This window comes from Silurus aristotelis (genome assembly GCF_946808225.1).
Source record: "Silurus aristotelis genome assembly, chromosome: 3".
Classification (NCBI taxonomy): domain Eukaryota; kingdom Metazoa; phylum Chordata; class Actinopteri; order Siluriformes; family Siluridae; genus Silurus; species Silurus aristotelis.
In genome coordinates this window covers 31,721,703-31,733,996 of record NC_139576.1, presented here as the reverse complement: position 1 = coordinate 31,733,996, position 12,294 = coordinate 31,721,703, and the positions used below count along the sequence as shown (strand labels likewise).

Sequence of the window (12,294 nt, the reverse complement as noted above, 5' to 3'; positions counted from 1 at the left end):
AATGTCACAGTTAAAGTATGTTTAAACCAATGTTATTTGCATGGGAGGATCATGGGAATATCTTTTGGGTTCAAACAAAGACGACTATTGTCACAGCCATTTGTTGGTCACCACCATAAAGTATGCTTACCACAGTGAGACTAAACCATTATTTACTCATGTATGGGTAGGACTTGGAAAACATCTGGCATGTCAGAGCTTGTACTCTGTGCAAGAGAAAGGTTCATAGAATTTTGTCATCAAGTGAAGATTCAGACAAGCTGTTGATTTTCCCACAAATAACAACAAACAATCATTAGCTTTTTAACACAAGAACAGGGACTTGAACTCTGGATCCTCAGATTAAAAGTCTGATGCTCTACTAAATGAGCTATCCGGGCTCCGCTCATGTGTCTGCTGTTGTGACACCTGGCCTCAATAATATACTTGTCTCTGTGCTTGCTCAGAGAGGGCGAATCTCAGGAGTTTTTTGAAGCTTTCTCCAATTGTTTAATGTGCTTTTCTTGTAAGAAGCCCACCATGAAGGTTATCCCCGATTTCATGTCCAACAGCAGTATTCAAGGAGCTCAATTCAAGGAGTATTCAATTAACGCAGGGGTCTCCAAACTACGGCCCTCTCATCCGGGCCGTGGAGACCTTTTTGTCTACGGAAAAAAATTACGGAAATTTACATGTATCCTGCCAAGATCAGCCGCCGCTTATGTGGACGTTATGTTTTTACCGAATTAAAATAGAGGCACGCAGTAGTGCGTTATGTTTTCCAACCGATCACTACATTGCAAAACCTTATTCGCTGCTTACTTTTTCTGCTTCCGTTCACAGTCAATAAAATGATATAACGCCATCTAGTGGTGAAGTTTTTAAATGGTTTGCTGCTTGTTCAAGACTTGATTATTTTGATCACATTTTGACAGTTGCGGTTGACTGCTGCGATGAGGAGTTGTTGGTGTCAGTTAGCGTCTGATTGCGAAACATGTTGCACTCTATTTTATTTAGTGATAATTTCCTTCACATAAGTGTTTAAAGTATTGGGAATGTCGTTAGTTTAGTAAGAATTTTTCAAATATTCTGAAGAGGAAAGATTAAAAGCAACAATCTCTCTACCATAAGTAGATATATTTGCACACTTTATTCAGGTAAGTTTAACTTAAGAACTCATAAGATATTTTTAAAAATTGTTTCGGGTCATTTGCAGCAATAATTGCGACGAAATTAGTTTGCATAATCAGGTTTTTTGAGCGATATTGTGTGCAAGATACTTTCAGTTTCACTATTTATTTATGTTGAATTCACCTCATTTTAGTGCCCAGTGATGGCCGAGAAGAGGAAAAGAAAAATAGACGATGAGTGTCTGCAATTTCAAGAAGAATGGAGTTTGAAATACTTGTTCAGTAAATCCTCAAATGAAAATGAATCCCTAACTAAGGCCAGTTATAAAGTTGCCTACATCCTGGCTAAAAGTGGCAAACCGTTTACAGATGGTGAAGTAGTAAAGGAATGATTGTACAATTTGAAAATGTAGCTTTGGGTGCAAATACCATTGCCCGCCGTGTTGCAGACATGGGTGAAAACATTGTGATTCAAATAGCGAAAAATGCAAGCAAGTTTCGCCATTTTTCAATTGCAATGGATGAATCACTGGACAGCTGTTCCACCTCTCAACTGCTTGTGTTCATTTGAGGTGTGGATGAAGACATGAATATAACACAAGAGCTGGCTTCCCTACATAGCAGGTATGGCACTGTTACCGGAGAGGATATATTCAATGAATTGAAAAAAACATTTGCTGATTATAACTTGGACTGGACTAACCTCAGTTGCCTGACTGTTGATGGAGGAAAGAACATGAGTGGCATAAAGAAAGGCTTGGTTGGACAAGTGAAGCAGATGTGTAATGAGAAAAACATTCTACAACCAATGTTCCTGCACTGTATTATTCACCAGCAAGCTTTGTGTGCTAAATATGTGGACATTAGCAGTGTACTGAATCCAGTGGTGAAGATGGTGAATTTAATAAGGTCACATAGCCTCAACCATAGACAGTTCAGAGGCATGTTAAAAGATACAGACACAAAATCGCAAGATTTACCATATTACACAGCAGTAAGATGGCTAAGTTGTGAGAAAGTTTTGAGCAGAGAATTTAAGTTAAGAAAGGAAATAGGTGACTTCCTGGAAAGTAAAGGCAAGCCACAGCCTTTACTGTCTGATGAAGAGTGGGTATGGAAATTGGCCTTTGCTGCAGACATAACTAGTCATTTACATTTTCTGAAACTAAAACTACAAGTGTCACATAAAAGCAAATCAGTGTATGGCTTTACACTGTACACTGGTCTGCATAATCCAGTCCTTTAATGTTTTCTAAAAATAAGCTTAGTATGTGTCATTTGGACCTTTTAAATATACAACAAAAAAAATCTTACCATTTTATTTCATATAGGTTGGTCTATTTTGCAGATTAAGAAAAAGTTTTACAAGGAAATTGTGATCAAGGAATCCTTCATGGCAATCTGAACACACAATGCCATGGAGGTGTCAGAATGTTGTGTGCAAGATCTTCCTATATGCAAATTTTCAGCTGGCCTAGAATCACTTAGACCAGAGTCATTTTTAGTCATACATTTAATAAATGTCACAATTTTATATGAGCCACCTTTCATTGGGAATAAGTGTAAGAATGTAGTGCTTAAATGTAATTAGCAGAGAGGTGGACATCGATTGAGATCACAGATAAGGATGAGTATCGCTTCAGAGTGAAGAAAAGTAAAACCTATTTCAAAATCCTTTCACTTCAAGATCTGCATGTGGTCAGTACATGGTTGAAGAGAAGAAATGCAGGAACACAGCTCTTTAACACTGCAGCAGCACGTTTTGAAGTCGACCCCGTAGATAATTAAAACGGCAACAAAATACATCCATGACTTTTGCGTGTTCATTATTTGGCCTACACATGGTCACCAAAACAAAAGTCTAGGTTTAATTTGAGATCACTGGCTTGAACACTTGTTTTGTTATCATGATAGCTGAGCATGGTCTCTGACTGACTCCTTTACATTGTAATTCAAATTCAATTGACACTTCATCTGATATTGACAAGAACCCCACTGGGTTTCGCAGCACCGTTTGGAAGCTAGAAGAGTAGAGCCGAGCCACTCTTTGCCACAAGATGTGAGTCCCGTCTCGGTTGCTTGCAGCGAGCAGAGTGGCGCAGCGGAAGCGTGCTGGGCCCATAACCCAGAGGTCGATGGATCGAAACCATCCTCTGCTAACTTTTACCTGTTTAATACCTCAGTCCGATTCTTCAATGGTATTCTGAACACATAATGACATTGAGGTATCTGAATTCTGTGTCGAACATCTTCCTATATGCACATTTTCAGCTAGCCTAAGGACAGTTCGGCCAAAGTCATTTATAATCATACATTTAATAAATGCCGCATAATTTTATATGAGCCCCTTTTCATTGGGAATAGGAGTAAGAATGTCGTGCTCGCATGTGATTAGCAGAGAGGTGGACATAGATTGAGATCACATATAAGGATGAGTATCACTTCAGAGTGGGGAAAAGTATAAACCTATTTCCAAATCCTATTACTTCACTATCTGCATGTGATGAGTACATGGGTGAAAAGGACAAATTCTGGATTCAAATGACCTGCCTACTTTGTGCACCAAACAGAAAGATTGCCATTGGTTTCCTTTTGATGCAGGCAAGCACCAGTTGACTCATTGATGGATGTGCAGGGGTCATGGAAAACCTTCCATTATCAAGGCTGAGAGGATAAGGTGACGGACCAAAAATCCGTTGGGGTCTCCCTGCGTCATGTTAAAATCATGCCTACTACATTTGTGATCTTAGTGTCTTACAAATTCCCCACAGATTGTTCCGCCAGAACACAGCTCTTTAACACTGCAGCAGAACTATTTAAAGTCATCCACGTAAATAATTAAACCGCGAACGAAATACGTCTTCTACGTTTGCGTGTTCACCATCTGACCTAGACAATGGTCACTAAGGCAGTTTTTCAATTATATTACTGAAATGCACTTTCATATAGTTCACAGCATGTCAACTGCACCAAGTGCTAGAAAGGAGTGCACCAGCACCTTTTGGGAGACAAATGTGCTGCAGAATTTTGGGGAAACTGAATGGTACCTTAACTTCAGAATGTCAGAGAAGGCATGGGTTTAAGTCGCAAGGTTGTATCTTAAACCCTATTCTGACGGGACTAGTTTTACAGGGGGTCTGTTACTTTTTTTGTTACTTTTTTTGGTTCTTACACACAGTAGTTTTGTTCTAACAAAACTACTGTTTGTAAGAACCAAAAAAAGAAACAATCTTATGTTCCTAATAAAGCTTGTGACATGTATTGAACATTTGTCTCTTTACTTTTAAAGTGAACTGGATTTTAACATATTCAAGTAACCATTAGGCATTAAAGTACAAAAATATAAACGTTGCTTAGTGCAAAAACATAACTTCCTACAGTTTCACAACATTACTGTTCCTAGAACAGTTATTTTATTTAGTATAAACAAGTGCAACTGCACAATAATGTTTGCAAAAAACAATGGGCAGAAAACTAGTGGTCATTTCTTTGGTCAGACAGTGAGCGTTGATCTTGGAAAACCGATGTTGACGGATTTTAGTGGAAGGCTTCGCCAGGTGAAAAAGCAAATGGATCAGATAAATAATAGTGCTGAGCAGGATGTTGATATTGTGCAAACTAAGTCGAGGGGCCATACTGTGGCAATGCAGGTCTAAGCACTTGCAGAATTTGAACCATGAATTGCTGGGTCTCTCGAGCACGCCTGTCTTCAGCTTCCTGACGTTTTATCTCAAATTCAAGACGTGCTTTGTCCAGATCCAACCTGGCCTGCTGGAGCTGTCTCTTCTAGGCCATGTGCTCTTTGTCAAGATGCTGTTCAAGCACTGCTGCTGTTGTATCAATGTCATGTTGTATTAACATGTTTATCCCTCTCTCCATGGCTCCCATAATTTGGTTTTTTTTTTCCTTTGCGTTTACGCCCTGATGAGAAAAATCACAAAATTGTATTGTATCATAAGACAAAAAGACGTGCTGTTATATGATAATACAATATATCATAATAATGAACATTGTCAATATTGTTATTGTGGAGACTTCAAGATGTGAATAATTATGAATTACTTGGCTTTTTAGAAAGAGTTTAAATTTTTAACTGGTTAATTTGTTTCTGTAAAGTATTTAAAACTTTTTCACTCTGGTGTTCACCAACTATTCAAATACTGAATACTTTAACACCTATGCATTTTTACATTTCAATATAATAAAAAAATTTACTATAAATACCATTTAAAACTGTTCCATTTCTTTATTGTTTCTTTAAAGTCATGTTTAATCTTGCTTAATATTAATTTCAAACTTACTTGTAATGATGGAAGTTTGGCCAGTATTGGTGGTCTGCTCTGACCTTTGACCACTGTCATCTTCAGTCGCTGTAAATGTAGCTGCTTTGTCTCCTGATGGCTCTGCTATACCAGATGAGTGTGAACTGGTACCTGTAACAAATCATATAATTTAGAAAATTCGAGAGCTTCAAGATATTAAATAAATAGCAACACTGACATTTTGTACAGAGAAAAATTCCCAAACTTACCAGTGATATCACCTTCCTCTGAACTTGACGCATCCATATGTCCATCACCTGGGTTAGTCATTGGACGACAAGCTAAAGAAACAGAAATATCTACTCAATATCGACAGTACTGGTTGAATTACAGTACTTGATTGTGTCTCTAACGGTAGCTTGTTCACTCCATTGTATTATTTATGTCTATTATTTCATTTGATATGTATGCTTATGAACATAGACATACATGCTTTATACACTGTTAAATACATTTCAATACAAAATTAATACTCTTAAAAGAAGCAACTAACCAAGAACAGAGTCCAGTTCCTCGAAGAATGTGCAGCGTTGTGGATCCGACCCAGTCTTCTTGTTGTGCTTCACACATTCGCGGTAACGTCGTTTCAGTTATTCTATGTGGTCTTTGCACTTTACCCAACCAAAGGTATTTTATATAGATGGAAAACTAGTCCCGTCTGAATAGGGCTTATGTCTGTGTTTGGAAGACAAAGGAGAATAATTATTTTAATATTGTTTTGATTTCTAATGAAAATAAAGTCTCTGTCAGAAGTGGGATTTGAACCCACGCCTCCATGTGGAGACCAGAACACTCAGTTTCTTGGAAGGTATTGAACCTTGAGTCTGGCGCCTTAGACCGCGCGCCATCCTGACATACAAGCATGTGTTTCTTATCCCCTCAGTGGCTGATAAAACTATTTTTACAAATTTCTGTCTACTTGTTTGTCTTATCTATCCTCCTATTTGTGTGTTTCTTATCTATGTTAGTCTTATCTGATTTTAGATCTGAATGCCTATATGCCTGCGTGACACTAAAACATGTAGTGGTAACGGCTACTTTTTACTTAATACCAAATATCAGAGCCCAAACTTCTTTACTTTAAATTGAGTAAAAAAGTGTAGTCAGTACTTTAACCTTTACAAACATTTTTTAAAACATGAGTACTTGTACTTCTATTTAAGTGAAGGATGTATGTACTTTTGCCACCTCTGATGATTGGCTATTGCTTTAAGCAAACCCTGCATTGACTGGTCAGTTCACATACACAATGGACTCACGCTGGACATTTTTTTTGTGTGTATTCTAGCAACTGTAGTAAACAAAACATTGGCTGATAATCACGTGGCGAAAAGTTCACTCATTTTGCTCACAGCTTGTCGAGAGATAAAGTTCTCGCTCTCCTTTACTCTCTATACTGTACATAAAAAGCCGATTTTTAGTTAAACATGAACATCAGTCTGCCAAAACTATAAGAAATGTAGAAGGTTGGTTTTATTTTCCCTTTTCGTTCTTTTTTCTTTTATTTTTCTAATTTGTTTTTTCTTCTTTCCCATTTCCTCTTCTTTTTCCTTGTTCCCACCCCTTAACAGACTACTGTTCCCCAGCTTTTGGTGCAATCGGTCAGGACTTTCGTCTGTTAACCAAAAGGTTGGTGGTTTAAACCCACCCAGGGATGCGGTTGGATAGATGAAAATATATGCATACAAGAAAAAGAAAAGATTTTCCAAAAAGCAGCAGGCAAAAATTTGAGGTGGAGGGGCATCTTCTACATCTACAATCAATTATAATCGCCACAGCGGATCATGCGCATGTTTGATTTGGCACATGCTTTTACGCTGGATGCCCTTCCTAACGCAACCCTACCCATTTATCCGGGCTTGAGACCGGCACTAAGAGTGGCTGGGGTTGGTTCCCTGACCAGGGATTGAACCCGGACCACAGCGGTGAGAGAACCGCATCCTAGCCACTAGACCACCAGAGATCAACATATAAAACACCAATATAATATAGTATTATATAGTTTATCTGTTCTTATAGCTTCATTGTCAGTGAAATTGTTCATCCATTTCTGATGGTTCTTTGTGTCCTTCAGTCTGCTGTCCTTCATCTTGCAGTTTGATCTCAATCATGACTCGTTTCTGTGTAACAGAATGCAGATGAACAGAGAAGCTTCATGTGTGGACATCTACATGTAGAGGAATGTATCTACCTTGATGTTATCGCTTCTCTGCATCTCCTCTCCTTCTGGTTCTGCTGCAGAATCTGCCTCAGAGAAGTTTCCATATCTGTAGGCTAAAGAGAACAGCAATAATCAACCCTGATAATGCTGTCCGATTTGTTCCAACTGCCTGAGATACTCTTACACACACACAAACACACACTCAATTTAAAAGACAGTCAGAGACACCGGTTGTCCCTGTATTCTGTCTTGTGCTGCTTGTTGAGGTGCAGCGACTCTCTCATTGAGGCATCTGGACCATTCAGCATCTGCTGTACGAATTCTTTAAGACCTTTTAGTTAAAAAGATTCAGACCTTCTCCATGGTTTAAGGAGGATTCTGGTCTCCTAATATACATGTGGGTTTAAATCCCACTTCTGAAATGACAAAATTGTTTTTTATATGATCTATTTAATGTCCAAATATTCACATTTGTATCTGTAATAATAACTGGATGTGATGGTCTCCACTATAAACACCTAAAAATGAAACAGTTTTAAAAAATAAATGTGAAGGAAGATTCTTTGAACTAGATGTCGCTATTAGTCAATTATATTCATACCCTCACCATCATTATACTTTACAACAACAACAACAACAACAAAAATTCAGTCTTTGTTTGTATTCCTCCCATTCTACTGGATCCACACACACACACACACACACACACACACACACACACACACACACACACACACACACACACACACACACACACTTATAGAAGAACTTAACTTCAGTGTCTTCTCATGGTTTGTTGCGTTTTCCATCAGCTCTTGGTACTTTATCTGAAGGTCGTTGTGTTCGTGTCTCTCTTAAATCAGGTCCTAAAACAAAGTCATTGAGCAGAAAATGAGTAAATTTATGGACTTTTTTGTTGAATCTTATAATAAAAATTCTCGAGCAGTTTTATAAAAGTCATGACTTAGTAATACAAAAAACTTTCTCGGAGTACATCGTTGTGGGGTTTTACAGATTCTTTCATCCAGTCGTACTTCACTGTCAGTCTAAAGAAGCTCATCCTCTTTCAGCTCAGCTGTGACCTACAGTTAACCCTCTGGAGTCTGAGGGTGTTTTTGGCCTCTTGAGAGATTTTGACATGCTCTTACATTTGGTTCTTTTTAGTTGCTTTTAAAATATATTATTGACAAAAGACTTAGTACACTGTATTCAGCACAAACTGGGCTACCATAATATGTAAACAACTTATATGTGTGTGTTTGTATTTTTTACTAAATAAGGTTTATGCGTGGTTTTTGAAAAAAGCAAAAAAAAAAAAAACTCACTGAAATAAGGCCACAAAACCCGATAGTAAACATGTTTCCCCAAGACTTTTTGAGAACAGAGCTTGTAATGTAGGGTTTTTTATTTTTAATCATGTGAAAATCATCCTGCCTGCTCATTCACCTTAAACAATACTTTGAAATAAAATGTAAAAGACACTTTCTACTTTGAAAGGCCATATGTGAAGAGGCGTCGACATGCTGTGACTGACAGCTTCGTAGACAATGTGTCGCATAATGAGCTGTCGATTACATAATGAGCTGTGGATCACTGAGCCAGGATCACAGTGAGAAGTACAGTACTACAACAAGGAATGTGTTTCCTTTGTGTTTATTAAAAATACACATTAGCAAGGACAGCATTAAAAAGGGAATTGTGTAACGATAAAACAATACAGTACAGTATGTATAAAAAATAAAGAGTGCAACAAAAACAATAACACAATACATTACAGTAGGGTTCTGCAAATCCTAGCCTGTAGATACTACAATACTATGCATTAAATAATAATAGTGTATCCATTTGAGGAATCGGCAAGAACAAACAACTTGAACCCCCACTTAGTTGGCTTGGCTTTTCATGTACTGTGTCCTCCCAGTGTTAGCTTTGCATGCTACCATCCTCTCATCCACGGCAAAATGTCTCCTAGGATGATAAATTGCTTTGCAGGTCTTACGGATTGTGTCCATAAGCAGTTTCACTCTGAACAGACAATCATGTTCAGATGTGCCCCTCTTTCTGTCATTTTCTTTGTCTGCATCTGGGTGACTCATGTGTACATTCCATGAAATTGTCCTGTATCTGTCCCTTCACATAATTATTGCTGGAAAGGGAACTGTGAAAATACTGCTCTGTTGCCAGTAGTCTATGATGGAGGGCAACTTTACCATTGCCATGTAAAATAAAAGCCCAATGTAGCGATACATCTCACTCACGGTTACATCTCTCCATTTGTATTTGCGTTCCTTGGCTATTGACTTGGCAGCTTGAGCATTTGTGTTGTGGCACAAAGTATACCAGGAAAAACATTTTAAATAGACTAAATGGAGAATGAGAGTCAGAAGACCTCAGTTAAGGTCCAGGTTTCACGTGCGGGCAGGAATCGCAGAGTCTGTGGAACTGTGTCGTTATCTGTCTAATCCTTCCATGACATGGTGGACTGTGTGTGCTGCCTTTGCCCTTTTTGGAGCAGGTGCTTGATCACATCTGTTTATGAAACACACACACGAACATCACTAATTGTGTCATTGGTAAAGTTGTTTGCATGTCATACAATGCAATAATGATTCAAACTAAATATAATAAGAAAATATAAAATATGTACTTACTCAGGATGATTCTCGGTCGAACTGAAAATGGAGCGACACCTGCGTGGCCTGGTGTGAGTTTCCAGTGAAGGCAGGGGTGATGCAGCCACATTCCTAAAAATAATCAAACAATATATTTTAGGATGATGAATACACTTGAACAATATATTTGTTAGCATGCATTGTACAGCCTATAGGCCTATTTGTTGATGGGCAATAGGACAGATAAATGTTTGTTGATGGGCCATAGACCATAATGCATCTCAGACATGTACACCATCACCATTTACAGCTGAGCAAATAATATTATCATTGATAAAGTTGTCATACAATGCAATAATGATTCAAACTTAAGAAAATATAAAATATGTACTTACTCAGGATGATTCTCAGTCGAACTGAAAATGGAGCGACACCTGCGTGGCCTGGTGTGAGTTTCCAGTGAAGGCAGGGGTGATGCAGCCACATTCCTAAAAATAACCAAACAATATATTTTTCAGTATTTTTGATGAATACACTTGAACTAATATTATATATATATATATATTTGTTAGCATGCATTGTACATATAGCATTTACACCTCAGCATTCCAGAACATCTCTGCGAGATAACACTACATAACAGACTTTCAGGATGACCAGTGACACGAACCAAAACTGAACTGAGGCTAAAATATAACTTTATATAACGGCAACAATATTTAGAGCATACAATTACAAACAGTTCATGTTATAAATGAGCAGATATTGGCGGATTTCTGTTGTAACATTAAAAGGCAATGCTGACAAAATCTAGGCAGAGATGTCTACAAACAATATGAGTTTTATATGATCACAATGTAAGACTTAATAACTTACTCATCGTAGCAACTTGCTGGAAAGTCCTCGCTCTTCAAAATGCAAACGCTCCTCGTCGGAATCGCAGTCTTCTTTAGATGAAAAGGTAAATTCTCTGCCATTGTTTTATGCCACTGTCCGGGGTGTGTGTGGGTGGGTGGGTGTGTGTGTGTGTGACTCAACGTGTGAACTGTTTTACCTGTGAATAGCGGGGGGGCGTGTCCGCTCGCAGCTCATTATCAGATAATTGGTGGAAAATCTGTGCCTCTACTTGGTTTCACATGATTTATATTCATTGGAAACATATGTTTTTTATTTCACCGACTTATTCTAAAACTACACACTTTAAGCTGTCTAAATATATATTTTTTATTTCTGTATGTCAGCTATTGGCCGAGTTTCAGCGCTTATTGATGACGTGTTTCTAAACGAAGTTCACGCAGACAAAGGCGACAGATGGCGCACCCTGACTATTTTATTCATTAAAAAAAATACAACGTTTTGTTTATACAGTGAGCATACACAAATAAAAGTAGACCCTTTACAGATTTAAATGATGTATTACTTTGACATGTTTAATCAAATATGACCGAGCAGTTTAAGCTCTTTTTGCTGGCATCTGAAAAAAATCACGTCTGGGTGCCGGCGGCGAATCAGACTCCAGAGGATTAATACATTATTAAAATACATACTTTGTAACCTGTCTGGTTAGAAGAGCCCAAGCTACAAAAAAGGAAAAGAAACAAATTCAATATTTAAACTTAACAGAAAAAAGGTACATACAAAAATACTTTAATACATTTTAAAAAAAAGATACACAAATCAATCAATAATTCTGGGTGGGAAACAAATTATATATATAATCCCAAAAGAACAGCCTACCTGGCTGGTTGCAGTTTATATTTCATTAGCATGAGATGCCACCGCGGGATTCGAACCGCGAATTTGTCCTGCAATGAACACTGCAACCAGATACGTAACCACTAGGCTACGTGCAGGTAGAACAAAAGAAGAGATCAATCACAGCTTAAGAACTACAGCTCTGTACAAGTCCCGCCCCTTTTCACAGTTGATTGGTTGGTGCTATAAGGGGAAAAAAATGTTATTAAAATTTTTACAAAAAAAGGCATCTTCTTTTCTTCTTGTTTACGTTAAATTAAATAATACAAATACACAAATAAATTTATATATTCGCCGCGGAGGCAAAAGAAAAAAACACGTCAGGAACTGATTGA

General features: G+C 37.8%; 1 protein-coding gene across 1 annotated transcript in view; it reads right to left on the bottom strand.

Annotated features, from left to right (window-relative positions):
- The window catches only part of LOC310724072 (uncharacterized protein), a 131,149-nt gene extending 119,961 nt beyond the window's left edge, over positions 1-11,188 (bottom strand). The window contains exons 1-3 of the mRNA XM_083537844.1: positions 11,081-11,188; positions 10,600-10,692; positions 10,244-10,336 (exon numbers count right to left, since the gene is read on the bottom strand). Coding sequence (XP_083393970.1) covers positions 10,244-10,336; positions 10,600-10,692; positions 11,081-11,181 — 287 coding nt within the window. The 5' untranslated portion in view covers positions 11,182-11,188. The remainder of the gene's footprint in view (positions 1-10,243; positions 10,337-10,599; positions 10,693-11,080) is intronic.
- Between the last annotated feature and the right edge of the window lie 1,106 nt (positions 11,189-12,294).